The sequence below is a fragment of the Cinclus cinclus genome, chromosome 4 (genome assembly GCF_963662255.1).
Source record: "Cinclus cinclus chromosome 4, bCinCin1.1, whole genome shotgun sequence".
Taxonomy (NCBI): Eukaryota; Metazoa; Chordata; class Aves; order Passeriformes; family Cinclidae; genus Cinclus; species Cinclus cinclus.
This window is the reverse complement of record NC_085049.1, coordinates 54,074,712-54,100,450: the sequence shown is the minus strand read 5'-3', so window position 1 is coordinate 54,100,450 and position 25,739 is coordinate 54,074,712. Positions and strand designations below refer to the sequence as shown.

General features: G+C 41.8%; 1 protein-coding gene across 2 annotated transcripts in view; it reads right to left on the bottom strand.

Moving 5' to 3' along the window:
- STAB2 (stabilin 2) overlaps positions 1-25,739 on the bottom strand; it is a 71,835-nt gene that overhangs the window by 30,307 nt on the left and 15,789 nt on the right. Inside the window, exons 10-34 of one of the 2 annotated variants that reach the window (XM_062491264.1) lie at positions 24,902-25,035; positions 23,298-23,380; positions 22,489-22,638; positions 21,083-21,226; positions 20,238-20,300; positions 20,027-20,146; positions 19,460-19,513; positions 18,686-18,766; positions 17,587-17,736; positions 14,407-14,469; positions 13,571-13,649; positions 12,297-12,388; positions 11,671-11,782; positions 10,308-10,488; positions 9,153-9,246; positions 8,796-8,954; positions 8,313-8,408; positions 7,481-7,576; positions 6,440-6,487; positions 3,549-3,685; positions 3,074-3,188; positions 2,135-2,212; positions 1,903-1,995; positions 1,681-1,788; positions 295-426 (exon numbers count right to left, since the gene is read on the bottom strand). In XM_062491264.1, the coding sequence (XP_062347248.1) occupies positions 295-426; positions 1,681-1,788; positions 1,903-1,995; positions 2,135-2,212; positions 3,074-3,188; positions 3,549-3,685; positions 6,440-6,487; positions 7,481-7,576; positions 8,313-8,408; positions 8,796-8,954; positions 9,153-9,246; positions 10,308-10,488; positions 11,671-11,782; positions 12,297-12,388; positions 13,571-13,649; positions 14,407-14,469; positions 17,587-17,736; positions 18,686-18,766; positions 19,460-19,513; positions 20,027-20,146; positions 20,238-20,300; positions 21,083-21,226; positions 22,489-22,638; positions 23,298-23,380; positions 24,902-25,035 (2,662 nt within the window). The remainder of the gene's footprint in view (positions 1-294; positions 427-1,680; positions 1,789-1,902; positions 1,996-2,134; positions 2,213-3,073; positions 3,189-3,548; positions 3,686-6,439; positions 6,488-7,480; positions 7,577-8,312; positions 8,409-8,795; positions 8,955-9,152; positions 9,247-10,307; positions 10,489-11,670; positions 11,783-12,296; positions 12,389-13,570; positions 13,650-14,406; positions 14,470-17,586; positions 17,737-18,685; positions 18,767-19,459; positions 19,514-20,026; positions 20,147-20,237; positions 20,301-21,082; positions 21,227-22,488; positions 22,639-23,297; positions 23,381-24,901; positions 25,036-25,739) is intronic. The other variant, XM_062491265.1, reaches the window with a different exon arrangement.

Below are 25,739 nucleotides of genomic sequence, written 5' to 3'. Positions count from 1 at the left end.
TGATTGCTCTGGAATTCAGGCTTGTAGTTGCTAGAGAGAAATGTCTAAAATTCAATTTTAAGTGTGAGCATCGCAACTGAAATCAAATTCAGTCAAAGATACCTTCAAGGGTGACTTTGAATTACTCAGGTCTGAGACAGGCCATGCATTTGAGTGACAACTTTTGTGCTGTTGAGTCACGGAAGCTAATGAGGGATGCATGGTTCCTTTCGACTCCGTGACAGTTTAAAGCTGAAGCTGGATTTGTAAAAAAGCAGGAAACCTGTTTCTCCCAGCAAGTGCAAACAGCAGTACCTGGCTGTTGTGGAGGAAGAACCCAACCTGGTAGGAGAACCCTAGCATGGTCTCCCTGTGCATGCCATTGTGCAGGTTGTTCTTCAGGAGCTTCTCATCCAGCACAATGTGGTAGCGGATTTGGCCTTCGTCCTGCCAGCACACAATTACATTCAGAGTTATGTAATAAAGAATGAAAACTTCCTAGGGATAGTGTTTTCCAGAGGGTTTAAGTCAAACATAGATTGCCTGAATTTAAAGAGAGACTTCTCCAGTAGGCAGGTAATCTCATATTTCCTCCTGTAGGGAGCCTGCATCCTTACTACAAGGAAAATGTTATTGACCATGGAGGAAGAAAGGCTATTGAACTGGGAGGACCAAGGTTTGCTTGAGCCTGTAATGTGCTTCTGTGCATAGGGCTGGCTGCTGAATTCAGGGAAAGGTCAGATAATTTTTTAGGACTCTGAACTTCAGGGGGTCATTTGACGTGAAAGTTGCATATTCATGTGTGTTTTTATCATCTTTCTGCACCTATTCCTTATTCCTTTGGGAATCCCTGAATAACCTGTAGGGGTGAATGTTTAGAGTATTTTTTATATCTGTCTATCTATCTTTTTAAATCTATACATATAATCTTTAAGGACCTCTTCAGCCAATAAAACTGCTTTTAATTGTCTTCAATAGAAATTGGTTAGTAGAGTGTATTCATATTTCATTGAAAAGTGATGAAGTTACTCTCTTTACATCAAAATTTTGAGTGGGTTTCCCAAGACTTCTGCATCTTTTTCTGAAGCAGGAGACTCCCAGAGCTCTCCCTGACTAGGAGGAGGAAGCAGAAGCAGGATGTGTTGGTGAGAGATTAACCAATGTGAGAGAAGCTGAGTGTTTTGGAGAGTTTAAGAGCTGCCTAGCCAATAGACAGTGCTGCTGCAACTTTGTCTTTGCAATAAAAGATGCTAGTGGGAAATCAAAGAAAAAAAGAATATTTCATGGCTGTATTAATGATGGGGTATTAGTGATGTCAGGGGACTGGAGTTTATTCACCTAAAAAACCTCATTTCTGTGTTTTTTCTGGTCACTTGTGTACTGATCTTTACATTAAAAAAAATCTCTCTCAAAATCCCAAACCAAAACAAAGTCTACGGACAAGTTGTCTTGGAAATTTTCACTGTGTTTTTAATCTAGAGAAGGCCAAAACCCAGAGCAAATACCTAGGCTCTTCCAGCAAGTCAGGAAAATGTAGGTAGATCCATCCTACTTCATCTTCTCTGGTGTTACAGACGAACCCTAACTTACTGGATTTCTGGGAAATAAATCTCTTCCTGTATCTGTGTCCTTGTGACCCATCCACTTAAAAGAAAGATGAAATACTGAGCTGTTAGGACAAACCTTGGGAGCAATACATACCAGAGTAGCAGGTTGCTTATCCTTTAGGTAATTTTCTATGGCATCATTACTTGGGGCAAAGACTGTGTATGTGTTTGCTGCTTCTATTTCATTGGCCAGGTTGTATTGCTGTGAAACACATTAATAAAAACAATCAGAACGACCACTGATAGTCTGAAACACAAACAAAGCAGAGAGCTTCCTCTGTGCTGAAAACCTTGTGAACATGATGAGAAAGCTTACGATAATGTAGCCCCTGAAAATGGAGTAGTCTGGCATTTGCTCCAGGCGGTCCAGCAGCCTCGGCATGGCAGCGCTTCGGAGCGGGGTCAGGACCTGCAGAGGAGAAGACATCCCAGATCAGCTGCAGGACAAAAATGCTCTTCTGTGCACAGCTCTTTTTTTCCACAGGAGGTTAATAGTTTTGCATTGCTTGTGGTGCAGAGGAGCAAATCCTTCTCACTGCATTGTGTACCTTATCAATAACATGAATGACCCCATTTGTGGATGCGATGTCACTGGCCACAAAGCGAGCACCCTCGAGGGTCAGGTTCTGGAAAAGAGAGAGGAGAAGGGGGTTGGTGTTCTCATTGCAGGGGTGGCGTTTTCCCAGCAGCTCCCACTGTGGATTTCCACACCTTCCCAAATGCTTGCCCAGGGCTGCACCATGGCACCACTGGCAGAGCCCTGGACTTGCTTACTGGAGTGGTTGCCTAGGGTTAAGTGCTCTTGCCTCCAGCACAGGGTAGGCTGAGCTCTGAGCTGATTCACACCCTCCCAGTTGTGTGCAGCTTTGGAGAACCCCGTTCATAACTTTGCCTTTGCAGCATGGAGGTGAGGGGCACTTCCCTCTCCCTTAACTGGGTTGAAGTGCTTCAATATGACTTCTGTATTTCCAGGAAATCCTCCTCAGAACATGGAACTTATCTAAAAAAGGGGGGGGAAGGCTAAGAGGGGAAGGGCTGTAACTTATTTACCATTTAAAGTACCCTCAGGTGGTTTAGGATTATCATTATTATGCATATATGGAGATGTGTGTTATCACTGCTTCCTCCTACCTTCCCAGTTCCCTAAACTAAGTTATTTGGTGTCCTTGATGCTCTTTGTCTTAATTTAGCTCACACAGGCTGCTCCAGGCAAGGATTGCCTCTCTGCTTGGGTACAAGACTGTCCAGGGTTTGCAGCAGCTACATTAAAAATAAATAATATTGTGGACAAATTTCAGTGATGTAAATTGGTAGAGAAAAACAAACTCATGTTTCTCCCAATATAATTGAACTATGCCTTTGGTTTTATCATGTGTACTTCAAAAAAAATGCATAATGTCTGTGTGGTTTTGTAATACAAGAAAGTCAGTGGCAGTGGTGGTTAGGGTTTGGTGTATGATACCACAGTGGTTTGCAGGTCATCTCACCCCATTTTCTTTAGACAAGTGTAGGAATTTGCTCTGTAGTGATGTTGGCAGTATGTCAGAAGATGATAAATTCTGGAAATCAGCAAGGCTGTAAGCTCCTGTCAGTATGTGATACCTAAAAGAAATTAACCGGATTTGAATGTCTGCATTTTCTCTCTCTTTTTTCTATTTCTTATTTCAGATAAACATGCTTAGTGTATCTAAAACTGTGGTTTTAAGCAGGAATTACTTCTATAACACCTTATTCAGCCATGTTTTGATCTTAGTTTGACCTTTAAACATTTCTGATGCAATATAAATAATGCCTTGCTTTCCAGGGGCCTTGCTACAGAGATTTATACCACTGGAACTAGAAGGGGAATTCTATGCCCTTCCTTTAAAATCAAAATACCTGTCTTGCTCTAGTGGCTTCAAACCAAAATCTTGTTTAGCATAAAAACAATTGAAGAGTGAAAGCCCCAAACCATTAACATACTTAAGGAGAGTTGGAATGTTACTTTCTGACATCCAAAAGGCTTTCTCATCTTCATCCATGTTTTCAATTGCTTGCAGAGAAGGCACAAGGACAGTAAGGTTCGGGGTGGTGGACAGCACTGAGTTTATCTTGGCCTCCTGCATGAAAGTAAAGAGGGTAAAATAATTCATTCTAAGGGTGGTCTATAAATAGTAGCTGGTGACATTTTAAGCAGGGTGGCATAGGTGACGTGCTTTGTGACCAGCCTGGAAAGGAAAAAACTATTATACTGTGCAGTGACTTGAACAATAGCACTTAGAGCTGTACAAAAATGGTAAATGAGTGTCTATTTTTTACAGAACAGATTCAAAGGGCAGAAATAATGTTCAGGGCAGAATGGATTTTTATTATGATATACATAACCCCCACAAAAGTTTGCCTGTCTCATAGATGCTGTATTATGCGCTTGAATGTTTTTAAAAAAAGTAGTGGTGATAAATGCTAGTGGTTACTGATAAATTCAAGTAACTTTCTCTTACAGAGCACTCCATGCTGTCTAATAGATGGAAAGACTATGAACCATGATATAAGAAACTCCCATGACACAATATTCCCATTTGGAAGAAGACTATTTAACATGGCTGGGATTTTTTTCAAGATGTCCAAGAGTTATCTGTGCCCACTAGCACTGCAATGGAGCCTGCTGCTGACAGCTCTAATTTTAGAGGGAGATTGTGAAATCTGTAGCATGCATGAAATAATTATCTTCCATGTTTTCATCTACCTTAAAGATGGAAAGAACTTCTACTGGAGAGGATTTTTCCAGTTGTGTTTTTTGTTTTTTGGGGTTTTTTTGAGTAAAAAAACTGGAAAGCTAGATATTTGCATGCAATCTTGCTGAAGATGAGGTTTTCCAAGCTTTTCACAGGCTCCATAATTTGCCATTTTTGATACTGCAAAATTTGAGGGAGCAATATGAGCTTGTGTTCTACCTTTTTGCAGCTGGTATGCTGCCTGGAAGCTGCCTTGTTTTGCATAGTCCTTTGCTATCCATATTGGGTTTTAAGTCAAGAAGGGAAGCAGCTCCCTTAAATAGCTGGGAATTTTGTCTCTATTAACATCATCTTTCTTTCTAGCCATCATCCCTATCACCTTCCAAATATTTAAATATAGAAAGAGCAACAAACTTCCCCTTCTCATCCTTTTTGACCAGCAAGAAAAATATTTGGTTATGAAAAGTGGTAAACATCACATTCCTGCTCAAGTACAAAGTTAAAAATCCACAGAGGGATATGCCTCCCTATTTTGCTCATGTTTGTAGTTACCAATGTTTATTTTAAGTGATAACATTTCTCTGAAGTGTAGCAGAAATTTCCACATCTGTTTCAACAGATTATACAGAATCTTCCCTCTGTTCCCTCATTATCTGAAGAGCACATTAGCAGGTGAACAACATTTCCCATTGTGCCCATTTCTTTAAGTTCTTCAGTTTATCTTTTACAGTGTCCAGTGCTACATTCTCAGCTCAGGGCCAGGCAGACAGCTGCCTTGAATTAGCCATATTGAGCTGTCTTAAGGAGCTCCCTGAGGTGTTCCTTGCAATTATGTACTTTAATGATCCCCAGGCCATCTAACTTTGAAAAGTCTTCAAGCGACTAGTGTGCTTTGACTTCTGCTTCTGATGCTATTCATTAACACATCACTGTCCCTTTCTGTTCACTGTGTACTTGCTGTATACTTTTTACATTTAGGTTTTAAGCTCTTTGTGGAAGCAACTGGTTTTGATCTTTATTCATACAGTTCCAATAACAGTGGGGGTAGAACCTCTAATGTTACTGCTGCTCTGGTAATAAATGGTAGCATGTGAAAATGGAATGTTGATTTTGACAGCCAGTGTATGCAGAACTTTGGGGTTTAAAACCTAATTTGGTGTCTCTTCCATAATTTGGAATCTAACAATCTAACCTCCTTCCTTATTGAGGTTGTTCAGCCTAGTGAAAAGAAGACTCCAGGCAGAACTTCTGTGGCCTTTCAGTACTTAAAGGGAGCTTGTAAGAAAGATGGAGCAAACTTTTTAGCAGGATATTTTGCAAAAGAATAAGGGATAAAAGTTCTAAACTGAAAAAGGGTGAATTCAGGTTAGATAGAAGATTTTTTAAAATTTTATTTATTTATTTATTTATTTATTTATTTATTTGCTTGCAGTGAGTGTGTGGAAAAACTGGAAGAAGTTACTCAGGGAGGTGACAGATGACCTATCCCTGGAGACATTCAGGGTCAGGCTGGGCAGGACTCTGAGCAATCTAGTTGAAGATGTCTCTGCTGATGGCAGTGAGATTGGACTAGGTGACCTTTAAAAGTCCTGTTCTACTCTAACCATCCTATGTTTCTATTTCATGCACCTCAGGCTTGCACAGAATGCGTTTTTTCCTGCTCTCTTGCTGTGGCAGCAGCACACTGGGCAGCCATACACTGACATTCCCTGCTGTGGGACACAGTGAAAATGGGGAGGATAAGGCATTGCCTTAGAGACACCTGGGGTCATGTTCAGTCTCTGCTTGCACCCTGCTGCACACCATCTGGATTGCACTGTGTTTTCATGCAAAACTAGTCATGGCTTATGTTAGCTCCCTGCCTCAGAGGGCAGGCTTGGAACTAGCTCTGCTGCTTGGGGACCTTCCTAACTCACTGAATTTGGGTTCAGAAGTTCTTTTTCAGACAAAAATTTGAGAACCAAATGATCAACCCCTTCCTCAACTGGTAGGAAAGGCACCCTGATGTCTCTCCAGACCTTCACCTTCCTCTCTCTGATGGAAATGTTGCTGCGAGGCTCCCATTTCTAAACTCTACAAGGCTCATGTATTTTTGCAAACTTGAACATACTACAGAAATTAACCACAAAGGGTACTTACATTAACCCATTGGTTAAAAGCAGCTGCTTCTGACAGAGTGGATATCTCCTGATTAGAAAGAAGAGAGATCAGTGAGTTTGTAAGCTATAATTAGTTGTACCAAAGTGCTTTTGGCTGTGGTGCAACCCACTGTGCCTGGCCTGGCTGATGTGATACAGAGGAGGAGGTTTTCAGTGTGTGTGAAAAGGGATGGCATTAATGTTTCTTTTTGAACACTGATGATCTCTGGTAACGGGAATGGTGAGTTACCAATTCTTGAAAATCAGGCCATGGATTCTTAGGTGTGTACCTGAACTTGGTCAGTATTTTGTACTGACCCCAGGCTAAGCATTAATTTACTGTGATTTTAAACTTAATTCTTCTCTTAACTCTATGCAAAATTGATTGAAATTTATGTTGTTTTAGCTGATATTTGTACATCTTTCACATCACCCAGACCTTATTCTGCTTACTTAGAACAGGGGTAGATGGTGGTATAAGCAGGGGTGGCAGATAGTACTGAGAGCCATGCAAGATTATTGCCAGGAGCTGAGACTGAGGACACTTTCATTTTTCCTGTGCTGTTAAATGCATATTTATTTCACCGATTGACTTGTTTTGGTTTTATTTGCCTGTGGGTCAGCACAGTTTGTTTCAACATGATGAACTGATCATTTCCACTGAGAGAGACTGCAGGGCAGAACTTCAAAAGAGTTGACTGCTTGGTACTCCCAGCTGGGAGGTGAGTGCTTAGCACTTCTGCAGGTCTGGACTCAGAGATTGGTGTTTTTCAACTTGTTTTCAGTTTCAAATTTTCAATTTGTTTGAAGCCAGAAATATGCTCTGCTCTCTTAGGCCCCTTTCCAAACCATATTTTTAAGCACAACAGATAATTTATGAATCAGGCAAGTGTTCCCACTGGAACATTCTTTGCAGGGACCACTGGTGGGCCTCATGCTTTCCTGGCTGTTTGTAAAGGCTTTGCTGTTCTCTCTGGTTAAGATCCAGGGTGAGAGCTGTGCAGCAGGTCCTGTGCCCAGAGGAAGCGAGCCCATAACTTACATCTGCAGCATTTCCGTGGCATTTCCGACCGTCCCCCTCGTAGCCCACCGGGCACACGCACTCCCAGCCACGAGAAGACTCAAACTGACAAGTTGCCTTTGAACCAGAAACAGGGATAATTTGTCAGATACTTAGGAGACCACACCAGGATGGCCCCTGTGAAGCCTCTCGCTAGGACCTGTTTATATACAAGGATAAACTTACAAAGGAGCTTTTTACCATCTCACACAGGTGTTCTCACTTTTCTGTAGGACACACTCCATAGACCCAGGGCACTAACTCCCTCCCTTACCCACCATGCTCTAAGTCTGTAGGAATCTAAACTTTGCTCCACCTTTTCTGGTTTTCCTTCCTACAAATTTGGGACCCTGTTCTTTTGCCTGACTATGGCAGATCCATCCTCTGCTCCCCAGTGCTCCTCACCTCAGCTCTGTCCCTGTGTCCCACCTGAGGGATTACAGGGCTCAACAGAGCACGTGCAGCTACTGATAAATGCCTGGCTAGAGATGCTTGACTTGGGTAAATATCCCAACAGGATAGTGGATCCAAGTTGTAATTGCTGGTAGAAAAACCGCATTTATTTGTTTATTCCAGGCTTGAGATAATCCTTCTGTACTAGCAGTTCTGGGAGCAGACCTTGCAGTCTATCTTCAGCTCGTGTACCATACTGATGTGATTCACACGGTTTTTGGTGCTTGTAGAACTGCTTGGAAAGTTATTTCTCAAAAAGAAATATCAGGCTTGAAATGGCAAATAAATTCTATGGTCTGTGCAGGAGGCGAGGCGTGATACGTATCTGAACACTTTGTTCAGGGAATGATTAATTACTCACCAGATGATGGCATTTTCCTTCTTGTTCCAGGCACGAGTTTATGGGTGTGCATTCAATTCCATTCCCCTGAAATCCATCCTTACACTTACAGTTATTCTGTCATTTCAATAAAACACAGCAATTCATTAAAACTATTAAAATAATGTGAATATTCTAGACATGGTGAATTAGTTTCCCTGTGTTCCTGTAGCTTAACAATGAATTCAGTGGAATGATGCTAACATCTGCAGAAGACCTTTATACCTGACATCTACTAATGTGCTTTCTAAAAATGTGTTTGCTGCCAGAGCACCACCACACAGAAAGGAGGGAACACTGGGGTTGGAATTTAAGAGAGAAGTAGACAGCACCACGTAGAAATAAAATCGTGGCTGTGAGGGAGAGGAGGCTTTGGGGAAGAAAACAAGGTAGGAAGCCCAAGCTCTGGCAGAGCAGGATGGCTGAGGACATGCACTGAAGGTGACACTGAGTGCAAGGACCTACCTGACCTGGCCCAATGTATATGCAGGTGGCGTTCTCGTGGCACTGTGCTGTGGAGGGCAGCAGGCAGTTGTTGATGGCTGAGCAGTCCCTTCCATCACCTGTCCATCCTGCCTGGCAAACACACCTGTGCTCCCCTGGGCCTGTCTGAACACACTCAGCCTAGGGGGAGATTCAGAGACAGTCATGTGGCACTCTTAGGGCACATCCAGATTTTAGCCCTGAGGCTTGGCTAAGCTCTATAGTGGTATGTGGGGAAAGAGCCTGGAACTCGAGTGAGAACTGTGACTCTTCTGCAGAAGTTTCTGGCTGAAACTTCCTCTTTGCTTATCTTTTTCTCTGGGAAAAGCACATACTCACATTGATATTGCAGCCACCAGGGCTTAAAACAGCACAAGGATCAACTTTGCTGCAGCTCAGGCCATCTCCCTCATAGCCAGGTTGGCAAACACAGCTACAGAGACAAAAGAAGGGAAGTGTTACATGTGACAGGACAGCTCTAAAATAAAGTGATTGTTTTCCACTGCAACATGCTATTTATAAGCAGCCTAAAATTGGTAACCTTGGATTCGTGATGCAAGTAGCTCAAGTGTGTACATTGTTTTTTTTTTTCCCAAAATATTGACTGGGTTAGTTGACTCAAATTAGGGCTCCATTCCCTGCATGCGAGACTGGGAGTGAAATTAATTCTGAGCTGATGTTATCATTGCAAAGCTGAGCTAACAGCTCCAAAATCTTTATGGGCTGGCTATGCTCTCTTTCAGTGACACAGAAGATGGCTCTCTCCCTGAAAATGTGTGCAAGATGATGAACCCCCACTGTCCCCCTGGGTTCCTCCCCAGGACTCACCCATCTTGGAGGGATTTACTTAAGCACTCGGTTTCTGTAGCATCCCCAGTGTGCTTTGTCGTGACTTATTGAGGATACACTGCAGCAAGAGGCAAATTTGCTGCATGTGAAGGTGAGCTTGAGGCAAGTACAGGGCAGCTGAAGAAGTAACAGAGTTTTGAGACCAGTCCTGGCAGGACTGGGGAACCTGTGCTGAAATCTGTAGTGCTGTGGCATGCAAAATTGATCTTAGCTGACCAGATTGAGATATCTATCCTCAAACTGTTGTGTTTTTGTTTTTTGTTTTTTTGTTTTTTTTTTTTTTTTTTTTTTTTTTTTTCCAGCAAGGCTTAAACTCCTAAATCACTAAGGGGTGGTTAGAAACATGAGCTTCCTAAAAGCCTCTGTAGATGTTGGTAGGAAGGGAGGCTTTTAACCAAGGATCAGATCTGTATTCAGCTATCTTTCAGTGTTAAGTATATATGGAACAGGGTATTGAGAACTCCTAATTATTATCTTGCAACTCAAGGCTGGTGTAGTGCATGATTATGCTTATTTGGTGCATAGCAGGGTTGCAGTGGCTGCTGCCTGTGCACTGCTGTCCAGGACTGTTTTGGTCAGGCAAAAGGGAAAGAGCTGCAGCACAATTAACAGTGCATGTTAATTGAATGCAAGTTAGTGACTCACCTCACTGTGCCATCGCTAAGCTGGCAGTCTGCATGCTCATGGCAGAGCTGTAGGGAGGGCTCACAGGGAACAATCTGCTTCTCACAGAGTTTCCCTGTGTATCCAGTTCTGCAGGATCCAGGAAGACAGGTCCCATCACTGTCTATTCGGTTATCACACTGCCCATAAATGCAGAGGCACTCTGCCAGAGATAAATTACAATGTGCAATTCCATAGTGGGAAAAGGCATTTATATTTACATAGCATTTCTTATGAATTCCTGGGGTTTTTTTTTCTTTTTTCAAAAATCTAAACTTTTGAATCTTCTCATTTTGCTGAGGAACTTGTTTGTTAATCATATAGCCATGTCTTTTCAGGTGTGTTTCATGGGTAACTATTTCAAACCTGTCGTATTTTTACACTGGTCTTATCATTGAATTTCAAAGTGCTTCAGAGAAGTAGGAACAAAATGCTATGTCCTAGACCTATTAAAGTTATTCATTGCAAGACTTTTGCTGTGCTTTCAGCGACGGGGTAAACCTTTAAACATTGAGCCCACAGATCCCACAGATTGCACAGAACATCAGCACAGACCTACCAGCACTTTGCTAAGACTGGGTGGATTAGTGCTGCTGGAGGCACAGCAATGTGCCCAAAGGGCACACCAGGAGACATTTGTGCATTTCAAAGTGCCAGTGCTGACTAGTAAAGCAAACACTTACTACTTTGGTGTGACTGGAGTTTAGGAACTACCGCCATTCTTTATGGAATTTATGTCTCAGCTTTTGTCCGTGCACATCTGAACTTTCAAGTGAGCTGTGCTTCGTGAATGGCAGGCTGTTTCATAACAAAAAACACTAAAAATGTTTTTTAGATGAGGAATGTATGTATGTTTGATATTTTATATGCTGTAGACTCTCAAATTTATAATGGTTTGGCTCAGTAGGATTGAATCTGTCAGTGCAGACCTATAGCTGTAAAATAGATCAGAAATTATTCATTAAGAATAGTTAAGGGGCCAAAACATGACCTGTTTATAGATCTAGCTGTTCTTAGATTACATATGCTTCTCATTGCAGGCAGAATCTGTTCAGAACAGGAAAGGCTTTCTTTTCAATTACTTGTGTGAGGGAGACAGAAATCAGAAGAACAATAAATCAGTATAAAACAAGCTATGCCTCCTGCAAAGAGTCATTTAGAGTATTTACACTGACCTTGGCCTTATGATGTGTCCCTTTGAAATAGGAAAAGAAAGTACTCCAGGAACATCTTGCTCATCCTCCACATGGACTGTTTAGAAATCAGTTAATTCCTACCTGAACATCTCTAGGGTCCAAAGGAAATAACCCATGCTCTTGTGCTGAGGCAGCACAGCTGCACTTACCTTTGTCACACTGAGGTCCATATTTGCCAGGGTCTGAGCAGAACTGGCAGTTCAAGCCTTGAAATGCCTCAGAGCAAACACAAGTCCCGTTTCCATCCAGGCCATCCATACACTGATATAGAAAGGAGATGACTGTTATGTATGAATTCAAACAAATCTTTACCCTGGAAAAGAGACTATATGCTTGTCCATATTTTGGGGCTCTGATAGACTCTCAGGAAAATCCCCAGCTTTGCTGAAAAAGGTGCTTCAAGGAAAAACTTCCATTATGCTTTTTCTTTGCCGCTATATGTTCTACCTCTCTTTGCAGTTTTTAGGTGAGAATAGTGAGCTGCATCATTACTGTGCTGTGCAAATTAAAAGCATGAGAATGGACCACTCACCCTTGCCTGTGTGCTGTGTTGGAACCCTAGAAATCTGAAATTTGGGCATCTGAGAGATGACAGATTTGTTTTTCCTCACATCTAATACTGAACTTGAAATTCACACCCATCACTGGACACAGATGAAGGGGGTAGCCCTTGTGGAGCCCAATATTCCTGTTGTGCAGGAATGCTTCAGGGACTTTTGGGACACAGCTCATCCTTCCCCCTGGATTGCAGGATGCTGCTGGATGCTCTGCTTACCTGCCCTTTTCCAGAGCAGGGTTTGGAGAAACCTCCTGGGCATGGTCTGCAGTCAGGGCCAAAGAAGCCTTTGCAACACTTTGACTCCTGCAAAATAAAGAACATATCCTCTTTTTCAGGGCTTTAGGGTAGAGGCAGTGGGTAAAGACCAAATCTTTATCGTGTTTTGGCTCTTTGGGAAAGGCCTGCAGGGATAACTGTCTCTGAAATGCCTCATGTTGAACCAGAACCAGCTCTGCAATGTCCTCATTAAAAACCAGGAGGGGTGCTGACAGTTCGATAAGGGGATGCACAGACCACCTGATATTGCCCTTGTTCTTACCAGACTCAGTGTCAGAAATCCCCATCCTGTCCCCACTTATGAACATGCCAGTGGGTATCTGCTCATGTTTTGTGCAGTCTCATATTTGCCAGTGGGAGTGCAGTGGAATTAGGATGCAGGGAGTGTGCTTGGAATTTGAGATCAGGAGCCCCAGGGTGTTTCACTCCAGGGAGATGCTGTGACAGCCAAACATGCTGCTTTCATCTTCCTCCTTCCCCTCTGCACCAGGGTGGGGTTTAACCACCATGCAGCTCTGAATGGCTTTTTCAGTCACATCTGTTGTTTTATTTGTGAAGTGGCTTCTTGATCCACTTTTTATAAAGACAAACTGTATTAGAAAAGACTCATTTGCATGTGTGATTCAAGAGAATTAGGAACTAGCAAAAGGCTTACAAAGCTTACAGGTTTTAGAGTTATCTCCCTGTCAGTAAGTGGCGCTCATGAAGTTCAGAGGCCTGACTGGGAGCCCCAGAAACCAGAAGGGTGTAAGTACTTCTCAGGGACTAATGACTTCTGAAAGAACTAGACTTCCCAAGCAGTAGTTGGGGTATGACTCTCATGAGTCTTTCCCACTCACTGTTATCCAATATCATGAGAAGTCCTGGACAGGAGTGGCTGGCACCAGGAGAGGATGAGTTGTCCTGTTCTTCATGGGTGAAGCTGAATGGGAAAATGAGTACACCTGGGCTTGGAGCCTTGTGTGAAAACTCCTGCATGGCAGAGTATGAGTGCTCTTGTCAATAACATATGACAGCTAACCTGGATTTTCCCTGATATTTGGCTCTGAGTTGTACATTAGCTCCTCTCAGCCTGGTGTTGAAGTGCATGGAAACTACATGGAAGTGTCCAAACACCTCTCAACTCCAAAAGGAAAGTTCACCATGTGTAAGAAAATATTTTGGAAAACTTCTACATACATTTCATTATAAGAAGCTGTAATTCTATAGATTTGCTGTTGTATTGCAGGCTGTAGCACAGCCAATTTTTTGAAAGATTGGCTGTTCAGTAATGCACCTCTGTTTTGAGATAGGCTGGAACATGCACAAAGGGCAAGCATTAGTATTTCTAAGCCATGCAGAGCTCTGTGGTACAATCTTAATATCACAGAATAATTTACCTGGAGAACAGAAAGCACCTTGCTGGTATTGCATTTTAAAATTTAATTAATTTATGTATTTTTCATAGTATGAACTTTCTTTTCATTGTTTCTGACTACTGATTTACAGGACTATTATCAGTGAATTTTTATAAAATGGTGAATAACATCCCTGTGGTAGCTAGACTTGAATTTTCTATGTGGAGAAATATGCAGCTAAATTTGCATCTCTTAGATACAAAGCAGATGGGAGATCTTCAATCCTTCCTGAACCTGCGTCTGCAGACTGTTACTTCAGGGAGGGTGCTTAATCAAAAGGAAACTTTTAACAGATGCACGGTCTATTTTAAACATATTCAGTTTATTAACTCTCAAACCATTGTCATAGTGATTCTTATTCATCACATCTCTCCTCTGCTGAAATAGGACTTGTTTCACCTGAGAAACAAGAGCTTCTACAAAGTATACAGGGAATTTTGCAACAGCAAACAAAATAATGGTGAAATTATCAGATTCAATCATTGCCAAAAAGAGATGAAAGTACCATCTATATTTGTATTTTTGCGCAGTTTCCTGTATTCATATGTGGTTCTTTTGCTATCTGTATTGGCAGAGAAATAACCAAAATATGGGCATGGCTTCTCCCTGTGCCTTTTGTACAACTGGGGAGCCTGTTGGGAAGTGTCACTTGGGATGGGCTGTGCATCCAGGGGACAGGGAGACAGTGCATGCTGTAAACGACCTGCACACACACCCTAGATGGAAACAATAGGAACAGGGGTTTGAAAAGGCATTATACCAAGTGCTGAGATGCATGCTTTTATGGATGGTTTACCCTGTAAATTTTAAGTACCGCTGTTTTATGACTTAGAAGTGTTACAGCATGAATCTGGATCCAAAGGGCAGCACCAGGGCTATATCTTCTGGCTCTGGATTTTGAAGAATGGTTGTTCATTTCCACCTTTTGCTTTCTTTCCCCATTTTCCCTTCCCTTGCTCCCTGCTTTTTAATCAACATGAAGCTTCCTCAGCAGAAGAAAACAAGGACATGAATGCACCGGTGTTCCCTACTCAACTCAGTATTGTAACTAATATTGTCTGAGAGTCTAGTGAGGTCTACACATTTAACTTCTATGAGAATATTTTATTTCTTCCTGTAAAACCACAGATTAGTTGAGTTTAGAATGCAGGCACCATGAACAGAAATTTGTCTTGTGTGTAGGTGGCAAAGAGAAAATTATTCTTTACTTCCACATTGTAGATCCTGTACTCCATTATGATCCAATGGTACGTAGATACTTTTTTGTCTTCATCCTTTGGTTGTTTTTCCTGACTAGCTAATCTATCACCGTGTAGTGCTGACAGAGGCTGGCAATTACATTACTGAGGAGATATAAACTCCACTGGCAGTTTTAAAGGTGAATTCTCTACAAGCTCTACATGCAGTAACTTCAGAGAGGTTGAACCTTTCAGAGTGTGGATATGGAGTTTGTCAAAGCTGCTGTCCTTGTGACTATCAGTGTCTTGTTTTTCAATCAAGTTAGCATAAATCCTAGAGCCAGCATCCACTGTGTTATGTGACTCTGTTTTGTAGCCATTGAACAGGGGACCATAAACCTGAATTATAGCACTTCTCCCACAGATTTATCACTGGAGCTGTGGGGAAAGAAGCAGGTACTAGTTTGGATTTAGTAGTCCTTCATGTTGTACAGGACTTACAGGAATAAAGAACCAGACTTACAAAAGCATTTGTGCAGCAAATAGCTGAGGTATCTATACGACTACTATGTTTTAAAGGTCTGTGGGTCAGATATATATATTTTGGCAAATACATTTAGACATCATAGAAGCTCTTTTACAAGCTGCATAGTTATATCTGAAGCTGACATAGGGTTTTGCCTTGGTGTTTCTGAAAATTCCTGTTAAGTGCACTTTTGCCCCTTTTAGAACATAAAAATCTGGCTGATTGTTGAATGTTTCACTCTGTTGGTATTGCTGCTCTTGCTGCTCAGTGCCACTTGGTGTCACCTACTCAGTCCCTTTGTCCCCCTGGAATGGTCCCACCACCTGTACCTGCTCCTTCCTTTTCCTGAGGGTGGGAGCCTGGTCTCTCTCCTCTGCCACGCTGCAGAAGAGGACAGAGAAAAGTGTCCACACTTCCAGGCAAGGTCTGATCTGCCCGTTTTCAATAGTAGATGGATACACTGCCTTTACACTGAAGTCACTGGAGCACAGAGATATATTCCCATCAAATCTGCTACAGGGGTGATGATCTCTGGGGGAAGGTGGAGCAGGGAGCTGGGGTCACCTGCTCCTTCAGTGCTCCGAGCACCACTTGTCAGAGATCATAACATTGTCTCTGGTCCACATATCAGGCAGGTACTGAGGACTTGGTGTCCCTTCTGTGCTCTTTGTGATGTTAAGAATAAGCCCTGCAGTCCTTCAGTCAGGCTCAGGTGCAGCTTTCAACATATGGGTATGGTTACATGGATGAGTATGCATTGGCCTAAAGGTTCCATCTTTAGGGCTGCAAAGTTCTTTTAAGTGTGTAGATCTATCAGTTCCTACAAGTTTTGTGCTTTTTAACTCTTTAAATGTAAGTAGTATTTATTAGATGGTGTTACTCCTACTTTCTGAGAGTGATAGAAATACTTGGTGCAGAGTAAAAACTGTAAAAGCCATTGCTCTTTTGTGCTAGGAGTGCTCTGCTTAAATCTTGGAATATATAACTAAGTTTTTATATATGCATGAAGTTTTCAAGGTTGACAGAAGTGCCCAACTTAAATTTGGGGAATAATTTGTGACTGACAGTGTTTGTTTTGTCTTTAAATAATTTTTTTGTCTGTTGCTTTAGGATTGATTGTTGGACATAATTTTTAGGTAGTTTTTTTTGGTAAGGAATTCAGATTACTGGAGTGTTCTGGTTGTGGATTGCTTTTTTGCATCAGAGATTGCTGCTTGGAGCTCTGCCTAGTTTATGATTATATTGCACATACAGCACTTTGTAGTTAGTGCTAGAGGCAATAGATCATTACTACCAGTGTTTTCTGCATTACGTTTTGATGCTGTCCAGCTCTGCTGGGAACCTCTTTGCAGGCTGTGGTTCTGGACTGTTGTAAGCTAAGACATTAAATGTAACCAAAGACATTAAATGTTTTCCTTTTGTACCGGAACTGTTTCTGGCCCAGATGTGGGCTTGAGCATGGTCCAGGGGCAGCTCACTGGAGCTATGCTTACTCCAAGTGAAAAGTTTGGTCTGACATTCAGCCCTCTTACCAGAAATAGCATCTGAATGTTACCAAGTAAAGGCCTGTACTGTGTTACCTAAGTAAGCAAGGTTTGCCAAAATCTACCCTTTTAAATTGGAATAGTTTTGTTTCTGGATGAAAGCAGGGCTAGGGGAAATTGTGTCTGCTGGAAATGACATATTTCCAATATATAAATATAAAATATTATGTTAATATTTTAACTTGCTCTTTCCTTTTCATGCATATTTAGTAGAAATTAAAATATTGATCTGGAATAATTTCCCTGAGAAACAGGGGGCAGTTTTCCCTGAGAACATGACACTTGTAAATTCCCATATACTTGTATGTACAGATGGGATTCAGGAACTGGAGGAAAGAGTTGGACTGGAGAGACAAAGGGTATTTCAAAGGGTTAATGCAACTACCAGATTTTTTAAAACGGTATAGGATGTGTTCATGAGTTCCCTGTTTGCAGTACTGCTAGGCATGTGGCCATTGATATATTTATTTCCAAAAATACCTCTTTCAAATGGATGATGTCAGAGAAAGTCAAGTGAAGTAAAGAGGCAGCTGGAATGCCTTGTATGGAAGAGTTGGAGATACAGATTCATCATGATTGTCTTACCTTTGTGACCTGACTTGTGTCATCACACTGGTGTGGTAGGATTGGAACAATCGTGGGTGGGATGAGAACACCCTCAAGGGTATAAATACGACCGTTTTTTGCAGCAATATCTGTTTCTTCCATTTTTTCTCCACTCACCAAGACTTGTCCCTATGAAACAACAAATTGTTATTAATAATAAAGTGTTTTAGCTCCTCAGTTTCTTATGGTTTAATTTTAAATGTTTAAAATTACTTTCTATTCATATTTCTTTTGAATATGCTGTCTAATTTTTATTATACTTGCTTATGCAAGAAGCACACAGATATTGTGTGCTTTCTTCAATATTGGTCTTCAACAGAGGTATCTAAAGTTTTTCTATGAATCTTCCCTGTCAGCCTGTGGAACTGGTGAATAACAGACTGGCCAAAATTAGAAGTTCAGACACTGACTTCAGTGGGTTTAAGCATGCCTTGGTGTTTCCTCTGACAGAGGAAGGGGAAAGTGAGAGAGACTCTGGGGTGTATCCAAATTCACAGCAGAGAGGGGGAAAAAAGTATTCTTTGGGCATTTACTCCTGTAGCTTCTCTGCCCTTACAAGGAGTTTTATAGGTGCATCTCTATTCCAGAAGAGAAGGAAGCTAACCTAACAGATCAGTTTGGTTTAGCACAAGTACTGAAAAATTAACACTTTAAAAAATATGTTCACTATGTATATCAGGATCAGAGACTATAATATTAAAGAGAGAAAAAGAATATTTTTGTGTGCACTGATAAGTGTTTAAAATTACTGAAATATATAAAATAATGATGTTAAATATTTTAAATAGTTTTTTTTTGTTTAAAAAAAAAAGGCAGAGCATGAATGAGGATCATTCCTGGGCTGGATAATCCTAAGGACAAAACCCCTGTAGGCTGTCCTTACATACCAATCATTTGCTCTGCATCCTTTAGAATATTAATGCTAACAGTAGGTGGGAATGAGAAGTTGAAAATTCCTGCCTCATTATAGCAAGAAATTCCTCTGCTAATGCCTCCCTTTATTCCTTTTTCTATTTCCCCTGCATGCAAAGTTGCCTCGACCAGAGCCAGCTGCTGACAGGTGAGGGCTGTGACTTACAGTGCTGGTCCTGTTAAAGTGAATGAACTGCTTTGCCATGGTCCTGATGTGCTCTATTGAGACAAGGCTGGCAACCTCTAGCTGAAATGAGTATAAAGTGGTTGAGAGAAGTGCAATATCATTACTCTTTTCAAATCCAGACAGATTTCACAAGAAAGACTTTCTTTGGTGCGAGAAAATTATTATCAATGTGGTCAGCCTTGCATTGACTAACCAGCTTGTGTAACAAAGTTAATGTCATTAAATCATGATTGAGCTTGCTGGTTCCTGCCTGTGATGACCTTATTGCTCAAAAGAATATTAATTTTTCTTCCACTTATAACAATCACTCTAATTAAAGTTAATACTTGTCTCTAAAAATAGCCATGTTTGCACCCACAGACCATTGTGGTGGTGCTGGTACCGTGAAGGAAGGTACACATGGTTCTCATGTTCCCTCTGATTGCACTCTGTGTGATGGGAGTGACCACATCAGATGACATAAACAGAGCCTTTCATTAAGGATACAATCACTTCTTTCTTTCCTTCCTTCCCCATAACAGACTGGGGTGGGGATGAACTTCCCCCCAGGAAAAGCAAGGGGCTTGCTTAGAGGATGAAAAAAAACAGCTCTTTCTGAAAAACAGAAGACTGGTTTTAGCAGAATAGGCTCAGAGGTCACTTGGTTTCCACAGCAGTAAGTCCTTTTCCTGCTACTTGTGTCTGCAGTCCTGACAATACCCCAACAGTGGCTCTTGCTCTTGCACTCTGGGCTGGCAAAGCAGCTGGGCTCACCTCGGTGTTGGAGACAATGTGGTATCTCACCAGCTCCAGCAGCTTCCAGGAACCCTACCAGTGCAGAAGAGAGGCTGTTTTAGCCCAAAATGAGCCTCAGAAACCCAGTCTTGCTTGATGAGTGGACATGATATGGGCCTTCTGTGACATGCGTGTGTGCTGGGACAGGCAAGAGGTGTCCAGGGGACAGGACACCAACATCCACCTCCTGGGACCCCATCAGCAGTGACTCCCATCCAGTGGGACCCTTGTGGCAACTGATTCCTTTGACTGCTCCCACCAAGGGTGATGCATTTCAGGAAAGGTTTTTGGGCTGTGCTATGTGGCTGTCCAGGCTGTGATGTCTGGGCAAAAGTAGAGGTTTGGGGGCCTGGTGTGGAGGAACATCATCCCTATATGTGGTGGGAGACCCCAGATCCTCTTCCTCTCTCGGTAATGTCTTGATCTTTAATTGTTAGAGATGGCTTTCAACCTTGATCACCGGAGCTAATTAAGATGAACACAGAATAATGCATGTATGTGTCTCCTATCTATCTAAGAAAGATTTGCCTTATAGAAAGACTGTACCTCTTCAGAAAGCAGGTAATCCAGAACTTCAGCTTTCATGTTACTCAGAGCCTTGTTACTTGGAACAAAAATTGTGTAAGGCTGGTTGTCCTGCTGTAAATCCGTTCCTAGGCCAGTTTTCTGATTTGGTTAAAAATAAAAGAGAAATGACATATTAATGTTGAAGAACATCTGAAAGTAGCTTTATGTAACTGCTTTTCTGGATCCTTACCTCTATCAGAGATGTAAATTGGCTGTATCTTCCATTAGCTTGAAGTACTGACATTATGGTTTTCTGAAATAGGATAAAAAGTAAGATTTGTTTTAATTGGGAACATGAAATAAACACCAGTTCTCATGAGTAATTTCTTGACTTACTGTATGCATCTCAGCTGTTACAGATTGAATACATTTAGTTTGGCGGGGATGGTGGTGCTTGGAAATGACTGAGATGGCAGCAATTTTTTCCTGATACTATGCTGGCTTATAGTTAGATTCTGTCATTGTCTTGAAATAGTGGGTGGTCACAGGAAACACAGATGTGCGTGTATGGGAAAGGACTTTTTATCTCGTCATCGCCAGAAAAAAAGGTAGAGGAGTAAAATATTTGAAAAATGCAATGTAAGGAAGAGAGCTTTTAAGCAAGCATGATAAGCTGGGCACAGAAAACCCCAAAATATTTAAAATCACCTTTTGTTTAAAAGAAATTAGCTTTTTGGGGGGAGGGATTGAAACTTTGAATACAAATCTTGCCTGGTATCTGTATAGATGTCCCTCCTTTTAGTATGTGACTCTGGCTTTCAGTGAAATTCACTGATCATGACTGCCAATAATCCAAGGAACCACTCAGATGCAGCGAGAACATCCAAGCCCTCCATGGTCCAGCTTGGCTGAAGGGTGAATGTCTGCTTTCTGTGGAAGCTGTGTCATTACCTTTCACTTTGAATATTGCTTCTGTGAGCTATGTGCAATGGCTCAGTAGAATTTGTTTAGTTTCTGTCAGTCATCCTCCTTCATTAAATGTGGAAGTATTTTAAGAGAAAGTTTGACATTGTATATGTATAATTTATGGCTCACCTCTTTGCTGCTCTCAAATGTTGGCTCCACGCTGTCCATGGCTTTGTCAATAATATGCAAAATTCCATTGGAAGCAATAATATCTCCCTGCAAAATTTTTCCTTTCCCTCTTCCTCCTTGGATTCGAATCCTTAATTGGTTATCCTGAAAGAAGCCAGCAATGGATAGTGAGTTCTTTATTATGAAATCACAGCAGGGTGATACACAAGTTGAATGTACTCTAAGACCTCCTTCTGTTGCCAATACCTAAGCAATTTGAATCTGAGGAGGCTAAAGATTGCTTCCAGTGTTTATCAAGGAAATGGAAAAAAATTCCTTTGGATCAGGACCATGATTCTTCAGGATCTTTCAGGACAGCAAAATTCAGATGAGAAACAGAAACAGGTCCTGAGGGGAATTCAGTGAACCTGAAAGAGTTCTAATATTCTGTTTGTAGTAAAAATCTGCCAGGGAATGATTTAAAATATTGCTGTACTAGAAAGGTCAGCTCCTATAATCTTACGGGACTCCAACCCATTTCCTTATATTCTATGTATGTTTAAAACAACAGAATGTTGCTGATTCTGCACTGTTCTGAAGCCTTCAGGAAAAAAACAGGGCTCAGACAGCAAAGATATTTTCCTATTACAAATGGAGTGTGTACTCACTGAACATACAAAATGGATATCTCTGCTCAGATGCCACTGATCTATTGCAAAACATGATTTCAGCTTCCACACAGGCCCAATCCATCAAGAGACACAAAGGACCAAGAACAATAATTCCAGATTACAAAATCTGGTGATCTGGTGTATCACCCATAGAGAATGAGTTTTTTTAAATTGTGGGATCACACTTGCCCTGATGTTTACTGACATTGGATAATCTGGGCTAATGATGAACTCTGCTGTGTATTTTTCATGGTTAATTGCCATGTGTGCTCTCTCTGCTGGAGATTTCCATTTGCTGCATGGTTCCAAGGCTGCTGATGCAGCTCAGTCACTGCTTGCTCCATGTGAGCAGTGTTTACAGGTTTCCAGCATAAACTTTGGGCTCCTCTCTTCCCCTGCCACCTCTTACTTCACCTGGGCTCTCTTAACTTCCCCCCAGCTCTGTTGGTCATACCTGCAGATTTAAGATAACTTGATTTTAGCAAGCATTTCAGACCAGTTTGTGTTAGTCTGCCAAGTCACCCAGTGCTCATATCTGACTAAAGGTAATTTTTTTCCCCTGGTTTTAGTGGGAACTTTGCTGCCAGCGAGGTTTCATGTCTGACTTGAACTTGTAACACATGGCCACAGCTGTGGTTTTTCATAATCCAGCAGTTATCTTCACCTTGATGTCTCCCTGCAGAAAGAGCTTTCCTACTCCTTGTGGAGGGAAAGGAGAGCACTATTCTTGTTGTGGGAGGCTGAAAGGCCACTTACCTTTTCTCCCCTTGATATCTCTCCTGACTTGCCAGTCAAAGTATATATTGCATTAGCATCATTCAAGCTACTGGTGTTCAGTTGACCTGCTATAATATGGAGTTTAACAAAGTACTGGGCTTTCTGTTTATTTTTCAGAAGATCCTTTATCTAGAAAAGCAGAGGAACAGAGATTTATTTCAAGGCAGGCTTCATCTAAAAATATGTATATATTAATGGTGAATGCTTTGAATGCTTTTTTGTTCTCTTCAGTTGTTACATTCTGAAATTACACATTTTACCCTGAAGCAAGATGATGGAGTCTGAAAGAAGTGCAGACCTCTCTTGGTTTCAGTTCAGCTCACATTGTACCTTTATGTCCCTGCATGAGCAGTAGGTGCCTCCAGAATTGTCCTGATGTCAGTGGAAGGTACTACTTACATGTCAGTTTTTTTTTTTTTTTTACACACTAAAGCCACTGCTTTTTTAATACCCCCTTATGTAAAAGGTGACCTGCAGGTCTCTCTGCTGACAATTCAGATCTTATTTCAAACCCTGTCTCAACTCAGTGAAAAAACTTTGAGCATAGTCATGTAAGACAATCCAAAATTTACTTGAGGCGTGACAGTGTTCTATCCTGCCTTGCCAAATTATTTTGTTTTTCTTTCAAGTGGAAGAAATGCAGTCTGTGGCCCCTAGATTTAAATGTGTCCAGAAATCTGCTAGAGTAAATTATCTGTATCTGCTGAATCAAAGCACTTACAGAACAGATGAGATTTCTGCAGAAGCCAAATCCCCCTGATGTGAAACCTTTTCTCTTGTTTACTTACATTTGTACCTTTGAGTCCCTTGTTTGTTGGTACAAGCACAGTAAATGGCCCAAGAGTGCTCAGCTGCCATTCATAGGTATTTCCTTATGGGAAGAGGAAATAAAAAAAGTTTAAATTCCTATTGAAAAGCTTGTTTGACAAAGCGACTGTACAAAACTGTGAAGGGAGAATGAGCAATAATACTATCTGATTAAATATCAATTTAAGATTCTAAAGTTCAAGTCATTAAAAGATGAGAGACAGATAGAATGTGCAATCCAGGTGCTAGTGAATATTTGACACAAAACAAGGCAAAGCATTCAGGATGCTTCTGGCAGCCTGGATTCTGTGGCATGCAGACCTGAGCAAGGACCCGAACCCAGCACTTTCTTTGGAGATGTGTCCTTACAGGAAGACAGCCTTCTGCTTTAAATCAATTCAGTCTCTGTGGGGTGAGAAATATGCTGCTGGTAACCTGCTGGTACTGCAAATATCAGCAAACACATGACTGGTAATCAAAAGTGATGCACTGAAAGTTAATTAGAATTCATGTACTACCCAGAGGCTATTTCTGTATCCAAGACAGCAGCATGAGAGACCACTGGTTCTGTAGCTGAAGGCATTAAATATTTCTGATATTCAGCTCTTCTTCTAGAGGTATAAAATCAGAACTGAAAAAATCTTTACAGTTGTTACAGGTGTATTGTACAAAGAACATATCTCAAAATTAGTATGCTGTCTACCAAGCATCTCTAAATTCTTAGCTTTTGAAAGCCATCAGTGTGGTGTGAATATATTGTAAGATAACCTGTGTGGTTAATGTGTCTTTGTAGCTTCTGCCTAGTAGACCATATGGCAAATTTATGTCCAAAACTTAACCAGAGAACATAAAATCTGTGTTGTTGTTAACTCAGCATGCTGGGCACTTTTCAGATACGTGAGGAGAAATGCACAGAGAAACTGCAACTGAACTCCCAGTGCTGAGGCAATGGATATTGATCTTCAGTGCTGAGTATGAGAGTCACTGCCAGGTTTTGACCTTGGCCAGCTAGGGGAGATTCTTATTCTGTTCTGTTCATGGTCTTTATTTTAATTGCTGGGCTCTGTGGGACTGAGCAAATTATATTCAACAGAAATATTTTTTCCCCACATTTACAAATTTAAGTCAAAGATCCACCAATTCTAGCAGCGTTTGTTCATAGCTCAATTTTTTTTGGCCACAGAGAAGATGATGAAGGCTGTTAGGTTGTTCAGTTCACAGGCTAACTGGGAATGCCAGTGCTTTGGATGGACTAGTGTGTGTCATTCTAGACCAAATCTCATTTGTCCAAAGCAGTGGGGCAATCCCACTTGTTACACTGCGGGGCAAAACCCACTGGTGATATCAAACGATGTGTGAGGGGTTGTGGAACTCATGTTTAGCCCTTCTGCCTGGAAGTTCTTGCAGGCTGCGTTCACAGTGTGAGGAGCAGAGCAGCTGTAGAGGGTCTGTGTGAGGGGCTTTGCATGTGTGCTGTGTGATGCTGTGGGTGGCACTTTGCTGTAGCAGGGGGTGCTGGGGGCAAAGACAGGGCAGGATCAGCCCCCTGGGCAGAAGCTGGCTCTGCCTTCGTGTGGTTACTCACCCATGAGCGCGAGGCTGGACGTCAGCTTGCCCTGCCACTGTCCTCCCACTTGTGCATTCAGCTCTTGGAGGCGCTCCATGATGTTCCCATAGCACACAAACCCATTCCCCACAGAGCCCCCCTGGCACGTGCACCTGTGAAGGGATTGGGATTTTTAGCTGTGGCTCTCAATAAACGGGCACCAGGCGTTACCTGCTGCTTCTCTGAGGGCGTTTTCAGGAAGCACTGGTACATTGTAGTTCATTCTTTGCTTCTGCCCACTCTGAAGTGTGTCGGTGTGTGGGGCAGCCTGATAGCTGCTTGCCTGCTGTGGGGGACTCATGTTAGCTGGGCCAAGAGTTATCAGTCTCTGTCTGGTAGGACCTCTGAATAAAGCCTACATGCAGCCTCTGGTCCCCAAATGTGGTTGCTGAAGCCCAGAAATCCACAGAACCTGCCTGTCTGTGGGTGATCAGGTGCAGCACAAATGTAAGGGGTGCAGCAGGAGGCTGTTTTGTGAAGACCTCACCCATGACTTGGGATTTCACAGGATTAATGGTAGTTAAGGGAGGTGATAGCAGCTCATCACTCCTTGGAATAGCTGCATGGATTTTATAGAAAAAGCAGACTGGTGTCAGTCCTTTCAACAAAACAAAGTGGTGGTTTGTTACCCTGCCCTTTAAGTAATACCACCATTTTGGGCAATGATATTTGTACTTCTAACATTATCCTTTTTTCTTTCTGCTGAAGCACAAAATCTTATGCTTTTTTTTTTTTTTTTTTTTTAGATATATATGTTGCTGCTGTCTCTGTTCTGGCAATAGCATCTCATATATAACACCCTGTCTGTCTCCTGGGG